At 36.8% G+C, this 26,659-nt stretch overlaps 3 protein-coding genes across 4 annotated transcripts; 2 read left to right on the plus strand and 1 right to left on the minus strand.

Moving 5' to 3' along the window:
• The first annotated feature begins 104 nt into the window (after positions 1 to 104).
• pkdc (protein kinase-like domain containing) lies at positions 105 to 1,649 on the plus strand. Its single transcript, XM_084385286.1, has 2 exons — positions 105 to 177; positions 512 to 1,649. The coding sequence occupies exon 2, from the start codon at positions 513 to 515 to the stop codon at positions 1,476 to 1,478; it is 966 nt and encodes a 321-aa protein (XP_084241412.1). The 5' UTR covers positions 105 to 177; position 512; the 3' UTR covers positions 1,479 to 1,649.
• Positions 1,650 to 2,422: 773 nt separating this feature from the next.
• Positions 2,423 to 8,752, plus strand: herpud2 (HERPUD family member 2). Its single transcript, XM_084385287.1, has 9 exons — positions 2,423 to 2,530; positions 3,290 to 3,661; positions 4,294 to 4,371; positions 5,534 to 5,635; positions 5,755 to 5,894; positions 5,980 to 6,105; positions 7,050 to 7,373; positions 7,494 to 7,596; positions 8,573 to 8,752. Exons 2-9 carry the CDS (start codon positions 3,515 to 3,517, stop codon positions 8,747 to 8,749), a joined length of 1,197 nt encoding a protein of 398 aa, XP_084241413.1. The 5' UTR covers positions 2,423 to 2,530; positions 3,290 to 3,514; the 3' UTR covers positions 8,750 to 8,752.
• A 6,927-nt stretch (positions 8,753 to 15,679) lies between these two features.
• Positions 15,680 to 26,425, minus strand: tbx20 (T-box transcription factor 20). 2 transcript variants are annotated; one of them, XM_084385931.1, is made up of 8 exons: positions 26,024 to 26,425; positions 22,879 to 23,125; positions 22,456 to 22,620; positions 21,998 to 22,106; positions 21,229 to 21,387; positions 20,842 to 20,918; positions 18,723 to 18,835; positions 15,680 to 17,852 (listed from the first exon to the last, which is right to left on the minus strand). In XM_084385931.1, exons 1-8 carry the CDS (start codon positions 26,148 to 26,150, stop codon positions 17,512 to 17,514), a joined length of 1,338 nt encoding a protein of 445 aa, XP_084242057.1. In that variant the 5' UTR covers positions 26,151 to 26,425; the 3' UTR covers positions 15,680 to 17,511. The 2 variants fall into 2 exon arrangements, with proteins under 2 accessions (XP_084242057.1, XP_084242056.1); XM_084385930.1 differs by having other exon boundaries at positions 15,983 to 17,852; positions 18,723 to 18,838; positions 26,024 to 26,349.
• Positions 26,426 to 26,659: the final 234 nt, after the last annotated feature.

The raw sequence follows: 26,659 nt of genomic DNA on the forward strand, positions 1-26,659 counted from the left end.
ACTTAGCAGAAGCCCCCGTGGTATCCAATTATCTTTTCTGAGAAATAATAATAGTGAGGTTCAGTTCATTCATACAAAGACTACATTTCCCAGAATGCATTGTCTCGTATGCCGGAAGTTCAACCTACATTCTCATCGTCCTCTCTGCCGATAACGTCTCGCTTCAAGATACAGAAGGTAAATGTAAACAAACTGTATCGTAAAGTCAACAGCTTGCTAATTATTTGATTCCTCCCTTGCTGTTTGAGACTTGACAAGACGTTTAATTATTTGCATTCACTGAGCTGTAAATAAGATATCGTTATCTACACTTCTCCTAAAGTATTTCCGTTGTCCATTTCAGCCCAAAATCTAAAGTAAATTACGTGATTAAATGTGCATGTGATGAAATGTTAATATCTGTTTGTATTCCATTACTAGTCTAGGATAATAAATACTTCTTCACTGCTCACTTGACACTAGCTGATGATTCATTAATACACGCAACTTTTCTGCTAATTTGAATCTCTAGAATGAAGCAGGAACACGAAGATCTCGTTTTGAAAGCATGTGGAGCAAAGTCTCTGCAGATTGGTGAAAAGATTCAGACTTTGTGGAGCGGTTATGGTGAAATATTAAGAGTCCACTTGGAGGGATGTGACCATTCCTCTGTGGTTGTCAAACATGTGATGTTTCCCCAAAACCAGAAACATCCAGGTGGCTGGAACACAGACATATCTCACCAGCGCAAAGTGCGGTCCTATCAGGTAGAAAGTTATTGGTACCAAAACTACACTACCAATGAACTCTGCAGAGTTCCCATTTGTCTTGCTGCCCAGTCATTTGGTGATGAACAGTTGATTGTTTTAGAGGACCTTGATGTTGCAGGATTCCCTGTGAGAAAAACCTATGTTAACGATGCTGAAATAAAGGCCTGCCTCAGCTGGATTGCCAGCTTTCATGCCCTTTTCCTTGATGTCGCCCCAGAAGGACTTTGGCCTATAGGCACATATTGGCATTTAGAAACAAGACCTGAAGAGCTAGAAGCTGTGTCACATCAAAAACTCAAAGCAGCTGCTGCAGAGATAGACAGCATCCTCAACAACTGCCGCTTTAAGACAATTCTGCATGGTGATGCAAAACTAGCAAATTTCTGCTTCTCCAAGGACGGTTTACAGGTTGCAGCTGTTGATTTTCAGTATGTTGGTGGAGGGTGTGGGATGAAGGATGTAATTTACTTTTTGGGCAGCTGCATGGATGAGAGAGAGTGTGAAAAGAGAGTGCCTGGCCTTCTGGATCACTATTTTTTAGAGCTACGGAAATCCTTGGACATGAAGACCAACTTTCAAGACCTGGAGAAAGAATGGCGAAGCATGTTCGCTTTCGCTTGGACAGACTTTCATCGCTTTCTCCTTGGATGGATGCCAGGACATCACAAGATTAATAAGTATAGCAAAAGACTTACTCAGGAGGTTTTAAACAAACTGAAGCAATCTTAATCAATGTGAAACAGAGGAAGAAAGATAGAATTTTATACTAAGATTACACTGGAGTGTAAAGGTCCTCCTTAGGGCCGAACCGCAAGATGCTGATTATTTCAGAACTGTCTTTATTCTGAATGTAATGTAAACAGTTGTTTGTGAGATTAAAACAAATACTTATTTCTATTATTATAATTATTTCTTATTTCTAAGCATTCACACACACACTCACCTTTCATATAAATATGTTATAATTAGATTAAAGTTTAAAAGGCATCTTTAAGAACCTTTTTCAATGCAGTATAAGGGGTATAATTTCAGGTCTTACTATTTTATGCTATTTTGATTGATTGACAACTTTTAAACAAAGTGCATATAAAGTTAGGGGGAAAATATATATTTTTTTATTATTTGTAAATTAAAACAGTTGATTTAGAATTTGTTGTATTCTGTATTAAAAATGTGTATTTAACATTTCATTTTTAATGTTGAATTAACGCCACACACAAATTTTTCATAGAAAGATTTTATAATTAGCTTATCATTGGAACGTTTCTTCGTCAGAAATGTAAGCAGTATGATTTCAGATATGATTTACTAATTTTGATTGATTGATAGAAACTTTTTTTTAAACAATGTGCAAAATAACATAAGTTCACTGTTTAACTTGTCATAATCCAGTAAATACTTACAATGTTTGGCTGCATTTAATGTAATTAGTGACAATATAATATTTTATTCGCTTTAAAAACCCTGTTTTCCCACCGTTTAAAGAGTCGTGTATAAATAATCTTTCCATGAACCGGCATTAGTCTTTTGAGAAGAAGCTTCCTTCATGCTGAATTAGGAACAGCCAACAATACCCCATAGCTTTATTCTATAAGAGAATGAATTCGCAAAGCTGATCTGGGGTCAGTGCATACGTTGTCCCTTTATGTATGTAGAAACATCTCCAAATGTACGGAACTGTCCGCGCTCTGTTCTCCTGTGCTGATGACGACATTTCCGGAGTTACGCCCGACTCCATTTTACACGAAAACAATCTTAGGGCAAGATATTTTTTTACTCGGGTACGTATAATTTTAGTTTTCTTTTTAAATGCCTACAAGACTCTATCTTTGTTTTAATATTAACTTATATTGAGCGTTCTTGCTGTCTGTGGGATTAATGTGGAGTCTGTAGCTCACTGGCTAGTTAGCTGCTGCTGGTCATTATCGTCTGTTGTTTGCTTTCTATCATCTATGTGTTTACTGTTAATATACGGGTAAACAGTCATATATTAGAGAAAACTATAATTATTATTATTTTATTTTTTTATCAAGCAAACCAACAGTTATCCTGGGAGCATTATATGTGATGTAGTGTTGTGTTGTTAACTGTCACGAGCATAATGCATTTATTCTCTTCTTAATTTTATATCGTATTGTTTTTTATTTTTTGATTACTGAAAGTTTTCTGCCATCATCATATATGCAAATGTCAAATAATGAATAGTTTCACCATATGTAGATGCAGATTTCATCCAACTGGTGCGATTATTTAGGCAAATTAATATTTTATGTTGCTTTTGAACACATCTAACACACAAAATGAATATTTGACCCATTACATTGCTGCCAAGATTTGTGTCAGGTGTTAGAAAGTGTGTAATGAGCTCATTGCTTTATAATGTAAGATTTCTATCTATAGCACCTAGTGCCTTCATGCAAGTATGTGGTGTATGATTTATTAGGCCTGTTTGCATGCAAAACTGGTATTTTATGTAAAAGGAAGTGTCACGTTTTCATTTATAAGTAACATATTTTTTCTCCCTCTGTTTTTCTTCATAGGCTGACTGAGTGCATCCACCGGTCTCTGCCACATTCCTCTCACTGAAGTAGTATGGCTAATGTTAAGTACTAAGACTGCCTGGAAAGCAACATGAAGGATACTTTCACAGTGTATCAGCCATGAATCAAGTCTGAGGAAGGAAAATATCCCTGCCCTTGAACAGGACACTTGGTTCTGTGTGATTATCCCTGTTTCAAAGCTCAATAGCTGCTTTATTATGAAACATGGACCAGGGTACAGTTGACTGCCCTGTTACTCTTGTCATCAAGGCACCCAACCAGAAATATGATGACCAGACCATCAATTGTTTTTTGAATTGGACAGTTGAGAAATTGAAAAAACACATCTCCAAAGTGTATCCTAGCAAGCCGGTGAGTTTATATTATTATCAGAATTGTTATTCTTTTTCAAAAAACATGTCTGTTGCCCCCCACAAAAAAAAAAATCTCCGAACAGTCATTTATAGGATAGTGTTTTATTTCTATGACCAAGTGTTTAGTGTCTCACTGATCATTAGTGCAGTATTTTAGGTATTTCAGTAGATTTGAGAAGAACTAATTCTTATTTTCATACACAAGAACTAAAATAAGCTGTTGAGTGTGTCATAATTCCTCTTTCTTGAAGCTGTGTTCAAAAAATGTTTATTTAGCCTATCTGTTAAAGAGCTTTCTAATTGTAAATCACCAATTTAACATTTTAGGCAAGGTTGTCATTGATTTGAAACATAGAAGAAGCCTATGAAATTGTGCGTTGACTTCAGGAAATGGCAGCTAGATGCCAAACATTCCTGTGGAGCAGGTGGCATCACTGGTATTTTTCCTCAGAGCCTCATGCAGTTCACTTACACTGCTGCCATTACTGATGAACGATTTGTTTTAGATGCCTTTCTGACATTTTAATCTGAGATTACATTGAATGTATTTCTTATGAAACTGTCAATGCCTTTCTTGCATTTAGACAAGCTTAATAATAATAAAGTCCATGTTAATGTTTCCTCTTTCAGTCATCCAAGGACCAGAGACTTGTCTATTCTGGACGACTTCTGCAGGATCACTTGCAGTTGAGGGATGTGCTAAGAAAGGTACGCTCCTAATCTTTGATTTCTGTTTAAACATCAAATCAAATGCGACGTGTACAAAAACAAGTCAAGTTTCTTGTAGAAAAGAGAAGTGTGTCAAACAGTATATGAGTGTTTCTGATTGCTGAGATTCTGAAGCTGCCGTTTTATTTCAAGATCCCAAATCTTTTGTATGTCACCATCATAATCTTGATATTGATGGCACAGTTATTAGGCCGTTCCCCACCATCTTGGGGTGATTTTACTCTTAGAAATTGTAGGGCTGCCCCCTACTAAACGTTAGTCGACAAGAGGATTAATCGACCAAAGTTTTATAAGTCGGTTATTCGCAGAAACTCCACAGGAAGTGGTGAAGTCATGCGGTCCATGAAGGACAGATCGTTAACAGCGGGACTTTGTAGTAATTACAGTATGTAGGGCAGGAAATCCAAACACTTGCCTATCATCCATATGGCTTATGATTTGAAACATGGAAGTACTAACAACTTTACATGGCCGGTCGCTCTAACGTTAACCTAGATAAATGTGAGCTATTATTAGGCACATACACTTTTTCCAGTGCTTTACGGCAAGCTTTATGCGTGCACTTGAGTGCAGAATTGGCTGTATACGTTACGTCTATATATAGCCTATTAAAGGCTCATTATGGTTTAGTAACACCCCCCCCCCCCTCTTTTTTTTTCTAAATGCATCTTATAGATTGTATTGTGAATGATTCATCCATGCATGTTTCCTTCCTTTAACCAAAAAAATTTGAGCTCGTGATTTTTAAATAAAATCAAAATATTCCCCTTTCTTCACATGCATTCAGATCTGCCTCCATCCAATCAACAATTTGGATAAAAGTCCCTGCACTACTTTTCCCCCTGAAAATCTGTTTCACTTTGATGTATGTCACGATGCAGAATAAAAGATCTGTCGCTACTTCCGTTACATTTCAAAAACATTGAGAGATATGACACAGTAGTCAGAGACATTCATTTGATGCATTTCTACATCGACCAATAATTAAAAATGGCACGAACCGAATGCAATAACTTGTATAGTGAACACTTTTTTTGGTTATATAACGCAGAAAGTGCTGTTCATATTGTGTTATTCTTAATGTATTATTGTATAGTATTTGACGAGAGCTCTAATCACTGGATTTGTTCAACCCCAACAGCAAGATGAATACCACATGGTCCACCTGGTGTGTGCTTCACGAAGCCCCCCATCATCCCCCACTTTCAGCAGCCCTATTAGCACCACTGATTCCAGCTCTTCAGTGAGTGCCTTGAAGAACAATGCATGCACTGAAAAAAAAAAAAAAGAAATGGATCATTCCATGAAGAGCAGTTTCTTTTCTCGCTGTTTATTATGTCCATTATTCCTTCTTATTCCTAGACGTCAGACAGTGCTGGTCCATCTTCCTCATCTTCTACCCCTAGTCCTGAAACCCCAGCCAACTCTGATGGTCTACGGCACCGGGGGAACCCAGTGCAAACACATGGCCTCAATCCTGCCCCTACTGGTGTGATGCAGAGGTAAAGACATAAATAACACTCTACTGCTCAAGACAAAACATGTTGAATTGAGTTGAGTTTTGAGGCCTTTTGTTGTCCCACTTAGGCCTGAAGGAATGCCTCTTCCCATGCAAGGTGGTCCTGCTGCTGGCTTCCCCGCCCACCCTATGTATATGCCGATGCAAATGTTTTGGTGGCAGCAGATGTATGCCCGCCATTATTATGTGCAATAGTAAGTTACTACAGCCCAGTTGTCAACAGACACAAGGTGTGACCCTGAATAAATGTATTTGAGCCCTCTGTGACAGCGATTGTTTTTTAAATGTTTTTGAACGAGGTCTCAAAATGCAGTAAAAACATTATTACATTTTAATAGAACAGTTTTCTATTTGAATATGTTTTGAAATATAATTTATTCCTGTTATGCAAAGCTGAATTTTCAGCATCATTACTCCAGTCTTGAGTGTCACGTCACAAAATTATTCTAATATGCATTTTATTTGATGCTCAAGAAACTATTATTGTTATTAGTGAAGAAAACAGTTTTTGTTGCCTAATATTTTTGTGGAAACCATGATAAACTACCATTCAAAAGTTTGGGATCAGTAAGATTAAAGATAAATAAATATAAATACTTTTATTCAGCAAAGACAGTAATGGCATTTATAATGTTACAAATTATTATTATTTCAAATAAATGCTGTTCTTTTGAACGTTTTTGTTTCCACAAAAATATTAAGCAGAATCTTTTTTTTCTTTTTTTTTTTTACATTAATAATAATGAGAACCATTGTTAATATTTGAGCACCAAAAATAATTGACAACAGCTGAGCACCAAATCAGAATATTACAATAATTTCTGAAGGATCATGTGACACTAAAGACTGAAGTAATGGACGCTGAAAATTCAGCTTTGCATTCACAGCAATACATTTAAGTTTAAAATATATTCAAATAGAAAACAGTTATTTTAAATTATAATAACATTTCACAATATTACAGTTTTTACTGTATTTTTGATCAAATAAATTCAGCTTTTGATAGGTAGTGTAAATGGATATAGAGCACAACTTGACCCTTTATACTTTCTTAATAAATGTCTCATTTTAATGTGCACAATTCATCACTGCATTATTTTATTTCTTGATCTTTCATTCTCCATCTTCTGTCTTTCAGTCAAGCAGCCATGGCAGCCTCCCGGGTGTCCAGCGCGACCCCCTCTCCCGCCCCCAGCCCTGGTCCCGCCACACAACCAGCTCAGCCTAACGAACCTGCAGCCCCTATGGGGCCCAACCCCGCCCCTGAGGACCGCCCTGCCAACCCCAACATCCAGATGAACGCTCAGGGAGGAGCCATGTTGAACGACGATGAGCTCAACCGAGACTGGCTGGACTGGATGTACACCGTGTCACGTGCCGCCATCCTGCTCAGCATCGTCTATTTCTATTCCTCCTTCGGTCGCTTCGTCATGGTGATCGGTGCCATGCTGCTGGTTTATCTGTACGTCACATACAAAACAGAAGCTTTCTGATGAGCAAAAGTTGACTTGTTCTTTTAGGAAGGTTAACATTGTATTTGCACTTCATTGTCTTATAGTTTGTCTCTTTTTGTGTACTTTAGGCACCAGGCTGGCTGGTTTCCCTTTAGAGCAGAACTGCAGAATCCAAGAGCTGAAGAAGGTCCACAAGACGAGGCTGAGCAAAATCAGGAACTGCAAGAGATGGTTAGTAATAGTGGCCAATATTGTTGCAGATATCTAGAGCGCAAGGTTGCCGATATACTGACTGAACTCAAAAGTTTGGACAGCCTTGACTGAATTTGTTTTCTATGATCTTAAAAATGTATTGCCCTGGCCTAAAACATTAAAATAGGTTTGTAGACATGGAAATTGTGCCTATATATATATTTATTTTAAATTATTATTATTATTTAATCCCTGTACTTCCATTTGTGTTATTTTATATATTTTTAATGAATTTTACATTATTCTAAAGTGTGGAAAATCATCATGATCATGGGTTTGCTGTGTCTAAACTTTTACGGGTGGTGCATTTGTACATCTGATGCAATAATGTAATTTTATATTGGCAAACGAGAATTTATCTTACACTATTTATTTACTCTACATACACTACCATTCAAAAGTTTGGGGATGGTACGATGTTTATGTTTTTGAAAGAAGTCTCTTATGTTCACCAAGGCTGCATTTATTTGAACAAATACCGTAAATACAGTAGTATTGTGAAAATATTATTACAATTTAAAATAATGTTACATTTTAAAATGTAACTTATTCCTGTAATGGCAAAGCTACATTTTCAGTATTATTACGCCAGTCTTCAGTGTCACATGATCCTTCAGAAATGATTCTAATAGGTTGATTTTAACATTTCTTCTTCTTATACAGTGTTGAAAAAGTTATGTTGCTTTATATATTTATAGAAAACAACCCTCAAACTTTTGTGTTTTTAGTGTATATTATAGAATCAGATATATAAAAGAAAATGCTCATTATATATTGTTAAGACCGTCAGGAGTTTAAAACTGACCCATTTCACAATTATCAACTGATACCAATAATCTTAAAATGGTCACATATCATTCTCACTAATTCATTATGAAACTTATACACAACTTACTTGTGAACCAAAGCATAATAAACAAACACAGCCATCGCTTTTCTTTTTGTTTTTCTGTAGGAGCGTATGATGGATGAGGGGATGGAGGATGATGAGGGGGACAGCGGGGAGGAAGGTCCTGAAGATCCCATGAACGCAGGCCCGCATCAGCCGGGCTTCCTGTCGGCCGCGTGGTCGTTCATTAGCACTTTCTTCACCTCCCTCATCCCTGAGGGACCTGCACACGCTGCCAACTGAACTCAGATGTCTCCACATTGTCTGTGGACAGTAGAAAAAAAAAAGAAAATAGACTTAAAAAATAAAATAATTAAATAAAAAAACAAGTACAACATGGTCTGCCATGTCCTGGCAAGTCTGTAATGCTGCTTCAATGGTGTCCCCCCCCTCCCCATGCCATTGCCTAATGCTTCTCTTTCCGCCTTTATCAATAAGTCGGGTGAGGTTTCATGGATGTGTTGTCCATGTTGTTGCAAAAGACTTTTCTTATCAAGGCTGGTTGATAAACTCATAAGACCATAAGACTTAGTGAATCATGCAGTTACTTTAGTGCATAACTATTTTTCTCTTCCTTGTGTGTAAATAAATAGTAAATATTTACAGATCTGAATATATGCATCTCATTGAAACAAGGTGTGTTTTTGAATAAAATCAGGTTTTGGTTTCTAATGGTAATACGTTGTTTTTCTTTCTCCTTCAGCTGCTCAACTGATGCACCACTAGTGGGCGCCACTGATTTAAAAACTGCTACATCTACATAAAGATGTAAATATATCTACATATATGCACAGATTTTTAAAGATGCTTCTTCCCTGTGATATATGCACTATGTTTAGCCCAATCATTTGTAATTAAAAGTATTTCACAAGCTATTTGGTGCAATTATTTCTACTCGGGGAAGAATTTCTCAGATTTAATATATTTGCTAATGTGTTTGTGATTCCTATTGTACGCACGCTTGGATGGCATTGGAAAGAGTTGGTGCACATATACGCACAGTATATATGAATATCTGAACTTTTACATTTTGAAATGAAAGCCAGAGCCTTTACACCCTTCCGTCCAGTCATATACAGACACTGAGGTGAGATTGAGACAAAGTAGACCATCATGCACTTCAGTGCCCTCAGAAAACCTCTAATCAAATGAAGATGGATTTTGTACGGTTCATTGTAACAACACAATTAATTATGCATGACATAGACATTTATTGGGCTCATTTCACCCGGACTCCACTAAGTAACTGGACAAATCGGGTTATAGTCCCTCTTCCCAAGGTAGGACAACTCTTATCAGGAGAACAGATCTCTGAGGAGGGCTCTGTCTGTCAGACGATGATTTCATCATGACTCCATCCTTGGTTGGATAGACCTAGACAAATGCAGTTGTTGAAATTATTTCACTTGAATTGAAGTGCATTTCTCCAGAAATACAAAAAAAAGGAATAAAAATGTGACTGATAACTGTATCGATTAAAGGAGACGGGGGCTAGTTGTCACAGAGGTTGTTTCGGAGTGACTAACTAGAAGGTTTAGTGTTTCCATAGAAGTGTTTTTTGTATGTGGTTTTCAAACACCATGAAGCAAATAGTCTTAGTTAGAAAAACAAAAACTGTCCTCCGAACGAAAATGTCAATATCATCATATTTTTATAATAGGCTATTTGTTGGGCACACAAAACACAATGTCACAATGAAATAATTTCAGATAAGACTCAAGTGCAAAGGAATATTTTAACTCAAATGGAGGTTTAAATGTTATAATGACAATATTTGTTAGCCAAAATGTTGTGTGTGTGTGTGTTGTAACACTCTCAATATTAGCTAATATTGAGAGTGTTACAGTGTGTGTATACATATATTATATACACACACATTATAACTCGTCTCCCACCTGCATCACTGTGAAATCCCCCTGTGGGAACCTTTATTTTTTTACAGCTTTCTCAATGGCTTTGGCACAATTACAGAATGAGATGTTTTTTTTTCCTCAAAACAATAAGCTCAGATCTCTGAACAATATTTTTTTGTTCACATCAGATTTAAATTTCTTATTGATTTAGGCAAACATGTGTAAAAGAGTAAGTGCAATTGTCTTCAATTTGCACAATAACTAAATGCACATGGCTTGTTGATCAAAACTGATGTGTAGATACTCTTCAGAACATTCTTTCATCGTGTGAGCCATCACATGCAAACGGTCCATACAGTTATCAAAATCTGTCAGACATGCATGTATAGGCCTATTCCATAAATATCTGACATGCAATGTCTGCTAAATTGGTAAATGTCCTGCCATAGGAATTACAATCTTACCAATCTGTCAATCAAGTTTGGAAGCATTTATAGGCTGGGTTTGCCCACAGCACAACCCTAAACAGCAGCAGCTACAGCAGTAGAAATATACAGTACATTTCATTTTGTAGAAATGTGTTACATGTAAACTGAAAACTCACAGTTGCTTGTTGCGGAAGAGCAACATGAAGACATATAAGTTCGGTGGAGACATAATGTGTAAAATGAGTTTGTAAAAATTCAGTTTACATGTAACACATTTCTGCAAAAATAAATGTAGGCCTACTGCATAAATAAGTACATTTTTATCTAAGTTGAAATCTGTATCTAAAAAGCTGAGTGTGATAAAGAAGAGCATTCAACTAGACAAAACTGACATTCATGTGTAGTATAGCGTAGTATAAAAATGAATTGTGCACATTAAAATGGGACAAAAATTGCGCCCTATATCTATTTACACTAAAAGCTGCATTTATTTGATCACAAATAAAACAGTTATAACAAATATTTCCATGGTGAAAAAAACATCTAAACATTTTGAACATTTTTTAATAACACTTTTTATTTTGTCATTCATCAATTTACTCACACAATCATTTTGAGGCATGAATTAAATGTTTTGTGTGAGTTACTACATTTCACAGTCGTGCAATAGAGAGTGCTGATATCCAGCAAACAGCTGTGACTTTTGAACGTACAGTTTAGAGAATGTTAAGAGTGTTTTGAAAAATGTGCCCAAAGCGATTGAGGAAAAACTGTAATTGTGTGTGTATACAGCATATTGTCTTAAATTCTGTTAAAATGAACTCTTTCATAATTGGTGCTGTTTAAATTTAGCTGAAAATGCTGTTGGCAGTTTCCATTGTGACATTTTACCCCATATCGTGACAATATTGGGGCATTTTGTCACAAAAGGTAAACATGTGTTCAGTTAACATTATTTATCCAAGGCAATAATGATAGATAGATAGATAGATAGATAGATAGATAGGGTGAATTGCCCTAATGTGGGACACTGCCTAATGTGGGACACCTAAGGTCTAGTGTTTGTAGGTCCCCCATAAATACATGAATGACAGTGAAACTATGGGTTAGACAAAGCTGTGGTGTCATGTGATCAAAATCACATGACTTATCAAATGTCCAATAATATTTGAGGGTGGAGCAATCATCAAACAGGAGGCACCTTGTGTGAAGACCATCCGAAGGCCAGTGACATAGAGTTTTAACCAGTTTGATATTAAGGAGTTAAATACATTTTAAACAATGCAATCCTGCAACTTTTTAGCCTAATATGCTTATGAAATGTTTGTCCATCAAAAAATAGTCTAACTTTGTGCGTATCAACTATATATTTTCTATTTTTATCAAATTTCTTAGTGTCCCACATTAGGAAATGTGGTTTCCAAATCCGGGACAGTATGATCAGCCTAATGTGGGGACAGTACTTCATTGAGTCAAAAATGTGTGGTGGGGCATGGTTTGTGGGACAAACATGGTTATTTACATGGTTTTAGTCTTGTAATGCAATATCACAATACTGTTAATGCAGATTTTTACAGTCATGTGAATTTTTTATTCTTGGAGGGCGGTTTGAAGGCTCTTTTGTGCGTGTGCATGCCTACATACGTGTGTGTGTGTGTCTCTCTCTATCTCTCTTTCTCTCTCTCTCTGTGTGTGTGTGTGTGTGTGTGTGTGTGTGTCATGTATGTGTCATGTATGTGTAAAAAGTATAGTTGACTTAAAATTAAAAATAGCTCTGAATTGAAAAATGCCGTAGAAAACCAATAAAGCAATTCCACTTTATTTTATGCATCTGATTAATTCAATGAAATGCATTTTAGATCACAATGGTAAAGGTGATAAAGACAGGGACAGATTGTCAGATGCAGAAACAGGTAAAGGATAAGAGAAAGAAACTTAATCAGTGGAGGCAGGACAGGATGAGAGGAGCCATAGAGGAGTATAGGCAGATTGTTGAGGATGGTGGGGTCCCTCAGCTGAGACTGTTGGCCAGGGCATGGAATGTCCCTTAATCTACTCTCCAGTGAATCTAAAATAAAAGATTTTACTATTCTACATTTATCAATGTGATTTTTTTGGTGTTTTATCATAGATTTGTCAGTGTCCCACATTGGGGACACGTTCTGTCCCACATTAGGAAGCTGCAGTTTTTCTCAGACGACTTGCAATAAGAGCACTAATATGTCTATAATTTATCTTATGAATGGGTTATCTGAATTTTCTCTTTTGATTTGATTAGGATACATCCTGGGTTTTTTAAAATGGTATTAGGTGTGGATTTAATGTTTTGGTTACACATCGAAATATGTCACAGAAGTCTGAAGTGCAAAAAATGTCCCACATTAGGGCAATTCACCCTAGATAGATAGATAGATAGATAGATAGAGATAGATAGATAGATAGATAGATAGATAGATAGATAGATAGATAGATAGATAGATAGATAGATAGATAGATAGATAGATAGATAGATAGATGATAGAATAGGAAATAGTTGAGTGTAAGAAGAATGTTCCAAGTATTCAAGAAGTGTTTTGTTTGACTCAGACTCTTGAAATTGAATCCACTATCTAATTATTTATGTATTTTTTTCAAATAAAATTAAGTGAGGCATCTATGAAACTCTTACTAAACCAGTGTTTAATAGAGGCAATAAACATCTTGGACTGTATTGACAGGGATGTGGGTAAACCTTAATTCACTGCAAAGACAGCAGACGGTTTTCCATTCCTGCCTATATCATTGAAATGTGCTCTTTTTGTCTTGCGTAAATTAAAGTAGGCTAACATAGAGAGGGGAGGGGGGGAAACATGCAAAATTGAATGAAATTACATTAGATTTAGCTGGCAGTCCTTGCTGTGTAAATTCTTATTCCTTAAAATGGACTCCCTGGTGAACTGTTCCTTCCAATTTCTTTAGCCATACCTCACGGTCTTCAGACCGCCCTTCCTCTATCTGTTTAATCCAATCACCCTCTCACTGGATGTTATTTATTTGCTTATTTATTTTCAATGGATGTAACTGATTTTTATCAGAGGATAGAAGTGCCTTCTTCCTGGTGAAACGGTGACTAACGACCTGCTATCGATTTGTTGGTTTGTCCATGATAGCGATGGCTGTGTGATAGAAAGGACATCTTTATATTTAGAATTATGCTAGAGATACCTTAGACATTTCTTGCCACACAGCGTCCTGCCAAACAAAGAACGCTGTGGCGAGCAGGACGAGGCCGTGGGCCGTGAGAGAGCGGCGCGAGGCCGGTGGCGTGATTGATAATGAGCGACACCTGTGCGACGCACCGGTCTCGAGGAGTGGAAGAATAAAGGAGGAGCGACGCCAGTGAAGATCGAGAAAGGAACAGGCCTGGATTTATGTTGTGTTTTGTTTTGTTTTACTATGTGACAGACAGCAGTCGTCCGTGAGGGGCTGCTGTCTTTTACTTTCGTTTTGTATTTGTTCATTTTATTATTAAAGTCTGTGAATGTTCGCCGGTTCCCGCCTCCTTCTTCCCAGAATGAACTTTTGCTACAAATGCATGCAGAATAATAAATGATAATTGGTGTCACATCTGTGTATGATTAGTCAGAAACAGTCAGATAATTGTTGGGGATTTAGATTGCAAATCCATTTAAGATTAGAAAGAATAGACCATAAAGATTCAGAAATGACAGAAAATTTGTTTCTGGTTGGTAGGCTACAAATTGTGTAATTTTTTTTAATTCATTCATTAATTATTTTACAATGCCAAATAATTAAAAGGATTAATGTTAGTTTTTAAAACCATTCATTTCAATCAAAATGCTATTTGTGTGTGATTTTGGAAATAATATTTAGTAGCTGACCTAGAATGCACTTACCAGAATCATTCAGATTTCATATTAAATACTTAACATTAAAAGGAATCAATAGTCAACATTTTCTGAAGAGACTCGATCACTTTATATGATGAACGGATTAAATTTAGGCTTTTATACACATATAAACATGCATCAATTCACACATCAGTTAGCTCAAACATTTTCGCTTGACGTGCCAGAACCAATGAGGTTCATTCTCATGTGCTTCAGCAAGAACCAATGAGGTTCATTCTCGTGATGTGCACTGTAGGTTCGTAGTAAGATTTTTTACATTGTACCTGATTTGTTTGTATTTGCTTCGTAAAAAAAAAAAAAAAAAAAAAAAGGTTCATTCTCCCACGTCAAGCAGGTTCGGTTGAGCTTCTGTTTATGTTCGCTGATCAATATTCATGTGTGAAAAAAAGATTAAATCTGTTCATTATATAAAGCGATCGGATTTGGATTAAATTTGGACGAAACTCCTCAATTCATATGGTTTAGTTCCTTTTACGATCTCTTTATTAACTTTTTGAAGTGTCAAAGTGGTAGTTAAGTAGCTGTCAATGAGGGACAGAAATCTCTCAGATTTCATCAAAAAGATCTTTGTGTTCCGAAGATGAACGAAAGTCATTCGGGTTTAGAACGAAATGAGGGTGAGTAATTAATGAGACTTTTTTGGGGGGTGAATTATCCCTTCAACTTCCTAAATGTAGGCTACAACTCTCCCAGGCTTCAAAGAATGAATGAATATATGCATCCATACAGGGATAGTTCTCTCCCTGACTTACGGAATCACTAGCGTAAAATGTTCATGAAGGAAATTGTACATAATTTGCTCCCTTTAAGAGAATATAAGGTCTTTGAGTGGAACAGAACCTCTTTACAGTTTATAAAACAGAATGAAGATCATTATAAACATGAGTTTTGTTATTGTTAAATAAAAAGTGTTAAATATAATTCCAAATGTATTAAAACTAAGTAGCCTATATTTAATAAAAAGAAAGTAAATAAATGGATAGGTTTGGCTGTTTTTATTAAATAAATTTATGCTTAATTTAATTTTCCTCACATTTCAGTCATATAAAAAATAAATCAGCTTTCAATAAGATGTCATTTTACATTATTATAGATTACGCACAGGCTAAATTTGTTAATTTTTTCCTCCCTGTTTTTTTTAAATATACTATAAATCAGTTCTATGCAAGTTTCATAGTGTAAACCTAAAATGTAGATTAATTTCAACGTGGTATATTACAATTGCTTATTATACAATGATTGCAAAGGCAAACGTAAAAATCACACTCTCACAACATTATTTTTGGGGTGATATATATTTCTTTTTGTTTACAAATAACATCTATCATTGCTTCAAATATTACATTAGCCATATCTTTTTCATAGCTGAAATAAATATATTGCACTTAAAAAAGGCACCAAAACAAAAAATTGTCAGACGTCTCCTTATGAGTAGGATACATCTGACTTAAAAATACACACAAACAAACAAAAAAAAATGAAATAAAGAGAAAACATTTGCTAATATATTGCAACTACATAACTGTTTGTACAGTCTGTTCATAACAAATCAAAGGGCTTGAAAATGGTGCTTTACCTTGAATTTCACATTGAATTTGAATAAAACACCCTGAACCCTAAAATGCACAACACTTTACTCATTATTTGCATTGTGTGGCTCTGTTTGGATGGTTGTGTATTTATGCTCATCTGTCCTGATTTGGTCAAATTTGAAGGATAAATAAAAGACAGTGCCATCATCATTAACTTCCTCACACACACACACACACACACACACACACACACACCAGTTCCTCTTCATCTGGCTATTACGGCTAGTGCTGCTTCTCAGTGATTTGGTTACAGGATGTTGATGAATTGTCGTCGATGTGACTGTACAAATAGGACCACTCCAGCCACAAATCACCCAATTTCCCTCATTCCCCTGGAGAAGACGAGCCTATTATTTAAAAATTAGCCCATTATTTACAGGTGTAGACTTCCTGCAAGCTGGCTGTCGGCAAGCAGCCTTGAGTGGCTAAAGATCCGCATTCGCTCTTCTATCAGCCAGTTCCAAAACAGAAATATGTGCATTATCCTATGGATTTCTTGGTTGCGACTCGTCGCCTCACAGTGTCCGCTGCTTCATATCAGTTGCAGTTCACCCTCACTTTAACAGAATTATGTTCATTTATAGTTTTTCTTGCTGAGAACAGAATAGCAACTTAAATATGAAATACAATTGAATGCCTTTAAGTTTTTAAAGAAGATACTTATCTGGCCAGAGAGATAAAACCAACCTGTCCAACATTTTTGAGTCCACATATATAATGTTTCCATCCAGTATTGCTGTTTTCAGAAAGCACAGCGCCCTCTGGTGTCGACCATTTGAACAGGAGGGCTGAGTGGTTGGCAGCTCCACAGATATCGTATCATATCATTAAGAGGTGATGGATCATGTGGAATGAGAAACAGCAGTTGTCCAGTGTAACATTCAGCGAGTTGCGTTCTCCCTCATTTGGCTCGGAGGGGCGGTAAAGGCGTGAGATGAATCGTTACAGGTAGCATAAACATGTCTGCAGATGAAGACTCTTATCAACGCTAAAACCTCGAAGTTCTAAGAATCCGTGTCCGTCGGGCTCATTCGTTCTCTTTTTCTCCAGCGTAACTGCAGGAAGCAGCACGTCCGGGTCGTTTGGTAATGCCCTGTCAGTCAATGTTATTTACATGTGGTTCTTCCTTTCGTGTAAGCGTGTGTTTTGCGTGTGTAAGGGTTGCCGTATGTCTTCGCATGCTGGCGATAGGGAAATCTTATCAGGCTGAAGGGGCGGGAATCATACGAACGGTGTCATGACTGTGGAAGAATGCCGCAGTCCCTGGATGGCGGCGTAGGGCCCTTGCTGGAAATAGTGGTGGTAGCGTGGCATGTGGAAGGAGGGGAAGGTAGGCCCGCTGCCCTGCATGGAGCCAGCCAGGGCGGACGGGGTGAGAGGCATGCCCAGGCGACTGTAAGGGGGTAGAGAACCCTGGATGTGGTGAGGAAGAGGACTGGCCAGGGACGCCGTGCTGGTTCCGATGGCAGACAGAGACTGAGGGTGCTGAAAGCCTGAGAAACCAGATGTGGTGGTGACCCAGGAGCTGAGAGAGAGGTTGTCCGATGCAGTGAACGCCGAATCTACACAAGGAAAGAATTCAATGTATAATTTGTACCATAAAATGAGCATATTTAGGGCTTAATAATATACTTTTTTTTTCATTTTTGCAGCAGTAAAACCATTTAATTGGTTAACTTTTTGCTAACTTCTTGCCCCAGAAGAACCTGTTTTGGTTCCTCAAAGAACCTTTCAGTGAACAGTTCCTAAAAGAACCATTTTATCTTAGTGTGAAGAATTTTAAACATCTAAAGAAAGTTTTTCCACTTTAATGAACCTTTTGTGGAATGGAAAGGTTCTATGGATGTTAAGGGTTCTTCATGGAATCATCAATGCCAATACAGAACCTTCATTTTTAAGAGTGTACCATATACGGTGGAAACAAATGTTAATGATACGTAATTTACTTTTTATGGTAAATGGAAGTAAAAACTATGAATTGCCATATAATTTACGGTATTGAAACTGTGGCATTACACATGATTACATTTTATAATTTTGTTATCAGTAAAATACTAGGGTGTTTTGTGTTACATTTTATATTATTTAGTTAATGTTTATTTCATTGCTTTATTTTAGTGTCATGTGTTTGTTTTTGTGTGAGTGTACCGTCTATACGATGAACGCATGTTCATCATGTTTTTCTATTTTACCTGTATTTTTATAGTAGTTATCACTACATTTTAAGGTACGAAGCTGATTTTGGTAATTTGGTATTAACATTATATCGCTTGATGAAATATACGGTTATAAGTTAGCACCAATATGACATCCTGTAATACAGAAAACATTGTCACCTTATTTTTTACAGCGAATTCATGGCATCCATAGTTAAGTAAATTTAGCAGGATATATTTACAGTGTACAGGACTGTTACAGGAAGATTTTCTTACTTCTACTGTGTGCTGAGTGTCCATCTTCCCCCAATGTGTCCTCATCACCAGCGTAAGTCCGAATGGGCGACCGGGCGTAAGAGTGCTTGTGGATCAAGCTCTCAACACTTTCCCTACAGCAAAACCAAAAGACAACAGCCCAAAATATATCTCTATATTCACAACCGCTTACACAAAATCATGTGATGTGGTTAAATAGCCTAAATATATTGTATCTTAATAAACATTGTTTTTCAAAGCATCACAAAATATCTTCTAAATCTTCAAAAATGAACACAACTGAGCACATTTTAAAGAAAGTTTTAACTGTTTTTGTTCAACATTGGACCCCATTGACTTTCATTGTATGTACAGAAGAGAGAAAGTCATACAGGTTTGGAACAACATGATAAGGGTAAATTGATGCCAGAATATATGCTTTCTACGATAAAGTACTTGAGCTTTAAAAAAAAAAATCAGAGTGGGTTATCACACTCCTTGTGGCAGCAACAAACTTTTATTTACCATTATAACTTTTGAAACCATGAATATGCTAATTTATTGGTACAAATAACACATCCAATTTATCTCTCTGCAGGTTCCCGCGTTCACTGCATCAGTTCAAACTAGCTTGAACAACATGCACATAAAAATATGTTAACACACAGAGAGAAGTGTGTCTGCTAGCCTTGCAGTAAGTGCATTAGCTCCTGTTAGATTAGACTCCTCAGACAGGCTGAGATGGTCTGCATCACAAGAGCCATGCGTCCACATTAGCCTCCCAATTAGGTTAGGAAAGTGCAATATCTGTCAGCAGCGCAATACAAATATGTGTGTTTTTATCTGCGATGCGCTCCCGAGGAGAGGGGCCTCGCAGCCCTACAACTTGGGTGGCTGTTTTCAATCAGTCACGGGGCCCAATTGAATTACGCTGTGTTTTAGTGCAGTGCCCGACTCCAGACTAATGCGATTTCTGCAGCTCCCTGAAGATCAATTGATCAGATCTAATTCACAGCCCTTCCAAAGAGAAAAAGAAATAGAGAGATGGAGAAAGAGAGAGAGAGAGAGAGAGCAGGATGCATTTTTGTGTGGTATTTTTGGCAGTCATTGACTTTCGCTTGTTCTTTCGTTGGGGTCTGAAATGGAACTTGCTGGCAAATGTTTAACTGGAATGCTAATTTGAGAGCACATTGCCAAAATCGGTCATTTCCAGCATTTCTAGGTTTATCAAATTATTTCTGGGTCATTCAATTGCTTTGCTCGTGAATCTTGGGTTAGAAAAGTCAGCGATACTGACCATTTTTCTTGTGCATTTTCTCATAATATTGACTTAATTAAAATATATGCAGTTTAGAGATCATATAACACTGATTAAGTGTATCTATAAAAATAAATATACAATAAAAAGGGGCAACCTACAACTATTACTTTTAGATGCTATAGCTCAATCTGCTATAAACCTAATATCTGTTTTTGTTGGTGTAATTTGAGAGCACAATGCCAAAAATGTTTATTTCTAGCATTTCTAGCACGTGGGTCATTGTATTGTTTTTGCTTGTGAATCTTAGATCAGAAAATGAGTGATACTGTGACAAATGAGTGACTTTTCTAGCGCATTTTCTTGTTTTATATATATATATATATATATATATATATATATATATATATATATAAAATGTTTATTTACATTTTTATAATAATTCACTTTTAGCCCACCAGTGAACATTATATTCACTGATGGGCTAAAAGTGAATTATTATAATTAAAGATATGATTCTGTTGTTAAACAATATTTTTTGACTTGAATCTAATTTATTTTATTATTGATTCATTCATTAATTTTACCACATGAGCCAAACTTTTAAGTTAACTTTTTTTTTGTTGCTTATTTTCTCTTCCCTTCATTGAACCAACCCACCCACACATGTCTAGGTCTAATGAGAGTCTAATGAAAAGCCACTTGTGCACTTGTTAATGAGTTTCGCTGAACGTTCCCCCCACCACACACACACACACACACACACACACACACACACACACGCTTCACTCCCCAGAGCAGCTGCTCCTCCTTCTGCAATCACTCACTGCACTGAACACAGGTCAGAAATCAACACACGACCAACAGCAGAATTCCTCATACCTCTCCATATCCGTGAGTCTGGACGAGTCTCTGAAGCCTTTGGCAAAAGGGTTGCTGTCAATCTTCAGTTTGGTTATCTGTAGCGAAAATCGGAAACGACTAAATTAATCCAGCGGATCTTTTCCTCTCCCACATGATGCCATAAGCATTAAATTAAACATAAGGCCGGATGGGATGACTGATGTCTTCCAGTAAATTGTTCTGCTAAAAGTGAATCAATTTTAAACTGCTGCCAAAAAATACGTAGGACTATAATTTACAGCAGAATAAAAAGAGCTAATGGGGGAAATACTGTATATAAAAAACATACATCTAGCATTCTTGCATAAATACTGGCTTTTCTGGTGCCTTACTAGGAAATCTGTAAACTGGTTGATTTGTACTCACCAGCTGGTTCTGGTAAGCAGTGACTGCAGTGAAAACTGTTTCAGTGAAGACGAATGTACGAAATTCCTCAGACTTTAGGTTAAGAAGTGACGCTGTGTGATCTTTCTTCTTGATGATATGAACCCGGGGTTGGTACTTGTGCATGGAGTTTAGGATGATCTGTTAAAGGAACGTGAGAAAAAAAATTGTGATTTGCTATATTTAGGCTATACCTGATTGTAGGCTATATTATATAATAGTGTGTATTTCAATAAAAGACAAGAACAGTTTAATAAGCAAGAATTGTGCAAGAACTGCGTGTTTATAAGGTAAAGAAATGTGTCTAATCAGAGTTTGTGATATAAATACATATAAAAACAATAATATCATCCTTCCCAAACCCTTGGAGTGTATTAAGCATTTAAATAATTATACATTATAATTATTATATATTAAAAATTATTATATTAATTCATTAAACATTATTATATATTGATATAAAACACTATTATGCGTCATCAGCCTAACATATGCTGTGTTGTATATCAAAATGTTGTGTTGTATTGTATATCAGCTTATTGAAAAACGAATGTTTAGGCTTGACTGGCAAATCTGTACATCATAGCCTATATTGAATCATATTATTTAAAAACACAAATGAGAGAATTGGACATAACAGGCAAAATCTCTTCAGTTCACTTTACATTCCTAGCCTACGCACTATTCTTATTTATTTCATTAGGCTGCTACACAGAACAAAATGTAAAGCGGCAATTGCACACTGACTTACGTGTCCGTGTTGGTCCAGTTCGTTATTTGTAAGCTTCACTTTTTCGAAGGAAACCATCTGTTTCAATAGCTGTTCTCCGGTAAACGGCGAATCTGGATGCACGTACAACCTGTAAAATAATAACAGAAAAAAGTCGTTTGTTTATTTATATATTCGTCATCCTTATATTAGGCCTACATTTCGCAAAATTCGATTTTCATTTGAATTCAAATCTAAAAACAAACGCCTTTTACGTAAAAATAGACACAGACCGTGCGAAATTTTAATTTGTTAGAATTATCCGTATAGCCTACACATTCGAAGCGAATTACGCCATTAACATAAAAAAACATCTGTTTCGTTATGATTTATTCCTTTTTACAGCGGCCGTTCACAATTTAATAATTAGAAAGCAACTAATATTAAATTAATAAAATAAAAATAAAAACAGCCTACACGTAATATAAAAAGCTTCCTACCTAGCAGGTAACGGTGGATCTGCCTTTCCCGCCACAAGCCATGAGGATCTGTGGTAGGCATATCGATATCTTTTATTGTCCACTGGAACGATGTCCATAAGAACGATATATTTGGCGTCCGGATCCACTCCGGAAAATGACACGCGAATTGTCGGAAACATTCGCCTGTTGAAGCAACGTAAAGTGGCATTTACGTGAGTAAACATCATTTTTTAAAGAATAAACTGGTTCAAGTAGGCTTATGTGAAACAGACATGCAGAAAATGAACTGAAGAAGCATATTTTGGATTCTGACAACAGAAATATGTCTTTCAATAAGAATAATAGCCTTTAAAAATAATAACCTAAAAAGCAAATAATTCAATTCATCTAATAGGCTAAATTCGTCTAAAAAAAAAAGTCAAATCATATCAGCATTTTTACCTTCCAGATTTTGTAATAATCATTTCCGTGCCGAGGTCGTGGAATTTGTCCCACAGTTCTTTAGTCTCGAGGCTGCAGGAGATCTTGGCCATCTCCTCGCTGGGCACGGTGGGGGTCGTCGGGATGAGCGGCTCGGTACATAACGGAGCTCCGGTGCCGGTGCCGCTGCCGCTGAAGTCCCCGTGGGTTTCCAGCGAGGGCAGGTCGCCGAGGTTTGGGTGGCACGACGACTTTTCCACGAATTGTTCTAGGATTAAAAGACCAAACATTATGAAATGTATAGCCTATATGTGCAAAAATGTATTGCAGTTGGTGTTACAAAATATATTAAAGTCTGGGACTGTAGCCTACAGGTTCTAATAAAATATAAAATAACCATATAGCTAGACTACAGGAAATTAGGCATAATACCGTTTGCATTATTTGCTTTAATATTGCATAGAATAGGCCTATACGATATGAAATGTAAAAATAATTCTTTATAAAACAACAAAAACAAACAATATAATGACCCAATACAAATACTGTGGGATAATTTTATTTGCTTTTTTGTTTATGCATGGATTTACTAATATATATATATACAGTGGTTAAATTGGGCCGGGGCTCTCCGGGGCTCAGCCCCGGCACATAAGCCTGCTCGTTTGCAGTCAGTTGCCTATAGGAAATTATGTCACATAAAATTTGATAAAAGTGATGCTTTTGAAAACATATTTCTGATTATAAATGAAAGATTTTGAAATGGCATGTCTATTTTGTCTCGGCGGAGCTGAGATGAGAACAATCGGAACACGGCCGTACTCTTGTTCAGCTGCTTAATCTCGTTGTCAGTCGACCATGATCGCGCACCGCTCGCGCATGCCATGCGCATCTAGGTAGGCTACTACTCAGAACTCCGACATGGATAAATGTACGCAGCAATAATGAATGTTCCTGGGAGATCCGTAGTTGCGCGGGATGTGGAAGCGCGCAAAAGTTCCAGAACCTTCTACTGCCTTGAAAAAAAAAAAAAAAAAAAACCCGAGCTGCTGGCCGCCGCTGCAGCAACAGATCAGTTTTGTCAAGTTCAGCACAACGTTGGTTGTACAAAAAGTGCCCTGGCCTTGAATAACAAGGTAAGGAAAAAATGTTTGGCACATTGTATGGGTCACTATAACAAGGTAATACAATGTGTAATCAAGCGTTTTATATTTAATATGAGGGAAATAGGCTACACATGCCGTGGACGTGACACAAAAAATCTTTAACTTTTAGGTGGCAAAATATTTTTTTGTAATTCTATGAATTACACTGCAAACCAAAGTACTACCCATCGGATGAAGAAGGGTTGGCTCTCCACAGAACATAACATATTCATTTTATTTTATTTTTCATGTTCGCATTTATGAGGAAAAAAACATGTTACGGACGGGACCGCTCTGAATGTGGCACTAAAAGACTGTTTAAAACTTTCACTGAGACCTCAAACAGAAAGCACAAAGCCTTTCTTTAAAATTAATTTCGTTTTGTATTAATTGTATCTTAATTTTAATCAATGTTTCATTTCAAAAATAAGAAGTAAATATAGTATATAGACAATAGATAGGCTAATCACGACACGGACGCGCCGGCGAGTGAACTGGACTCTCGTCTCATAAATGAACCGAAACTCAGCGTATAAGGGAGCCTACTTGCCTGACAGACCTGATAAATATATCTATAGAAAGCTTGGAAGGTCTTCTTTTCAAAACGAAAGAAAACAGACCGCTGCTTGTGTAGCCTAATCCGTATGAAATGTGCATTTCTCTCTGGCGAGTTTACTACTGCGAAGATTGCATCGTCAACTTCATCTATGCAGGGCACTGACACAGAAAACACTTGTTTATTAATAAACAATTAAAATGTCTCCTTGCTATATTTTACATATTCATAATCATTACTTTTGATGGTTCTTTGTGACAGCTTTTAGGTGCTTTATTGGCAGCGCCACCCTTAGGCTACATGAACGCGTCACCACCGCATCAGCACCGAAAACAGGACATTTTTTTCAATCCCTGTTTTGGCAGGGGGAAAACTGATCAGAAAATGTAACGAAACGTTGTAGAAATGTAGTGGAGTAGACAGTATAATAATTGCTGCAAAATGTAACGAAGTAAAAGTCAAACGTATGCACTATTGATTCTACTTAAGTAAAGCCTACAGAAACGAAGTATTTGTACTTCGTTACATTCCACCACTGCTGATTAACAGTAATGTAAATGCTAAATGTCCTAATACCTGTTGATACTACAACAATGCAAATATGCTCTTAACCTTGCAGTTTTTCACATATCATGTAAGACTCAATTTCTCCATTTCTTTGCACAAAACTCTCCAGAAAATGCCATTTAATAGTTTATTTTTCAAAAAAAAATTCATACGCATAATGCTCATACCCCCCCACCCCCCTAGGGAGAGCCCCCCCACATAATAAATCCCAATTTAACCCCTGTATATATATATAGGCCTACTATAATTTTTCATTAATTTCTCTTAAATGTAATAGGCCTTTTACAAACCTACAGAAGCACCAAAAATATTATAGTGCAGTGGGCATTAAACACACCGATATTCATGTTTTTGAATCTTATATTTAGCGATAGGTCAATTAAGACATCGTTCTTTTTTTTATTGTAATGTGTAGGCTAAATGTAACAAATAAAATAAAATAAAAACTGGAAGGCATATGAGATGGTTACGGTTCACCTATAAATTTAAATCTATTGATTTGCCAGCAAATCACACAAAACCCATAGTCAGATAGCCTACAAAAACTTTTTAATTTCATGTTTTCTTTTAGCCTGTATCTTAAAAAAAAAAAAAAAAACCGTAGGAACAGAATTACTAGGCTACTCCTCATATTGACAAGTCACCAATTTACCCCATTTACAATATTTACAATTTTATGACCGCAAGAACACTGAAAGTCTGTGTAAATACTTATGTAATTTATTTATGTAAGTATTTATTCGACCGATGTACATTGCCTATGATGTTGGATGTTTGCCTTTATGTAGGCTAAATACTGCTCTAGTTTGACACTGATGTTACCGTGCGCCTCACGCGCAAAACAAAACACGAAACACTCGCCATGAAAACTTTCACTCGTTAAAGAGTCAGATCTTACCCAGCGGCTTGATGGTATTTTCCTCCGACTCCTTGTCCTTCGATTTCCCACTTGACATGAGTGCGGCTATGGAGAAAGCGTTCGCCCTGGAAGAGAGCTGTGGTTTTGGGGAAGAGGTGTACTCCATGATGCGGGTGCTCAAAACTATTCTCAACAGCACAAATGTCCAGATGAAGCCCCGAAGTTACTTTAAATCGCAAGATGATATTTCAGTCAGGATTGAGAAGATCGCAACAGGCTGTTACTTCCAAAGCGGCTGGGACATTGTGTGTGTGTCCTGCTCCAGTCACCTTCTAGTTCTCTTGCACAAGCAAGGTTTTCATTGTAAGTGTTGGGACACTTGCAGTCTCCTTAATTTCACTAGCCCCTCCGTCCTACACAGACACGACCAATCGTTGTACTGCTTTTAGATCATTGGCTCTTCAACACTCTCCAATGTGAGTTTATTTACAAATCCTACTACGACGAAGGCTCGGTTCATGAATAATAATTTATTCACGTGGCGTATGTCTTTCTGATTTGCTGAAAGAGTGACGTTAGTGAGAGGGCGTCAGTGAGCTGGCGAATCATAACGAATACTTTATTGTGAAGGCGTGGCTTGTTATGAATATTTATGACCTTTTGTGACTGGATGCC

Source organism: Rutilus rutilus (assembly GCF_951802725.1).
Source record: "Rutilus rutilus genome assembly, chromosome: 17".
Classification (NCBI taxonomy): Eukaryota; Metazoa; Chordata; class Actinopteri; order Cypriniformes; family Leuciscidae; genus Rutilus; species Rutilus rutilus.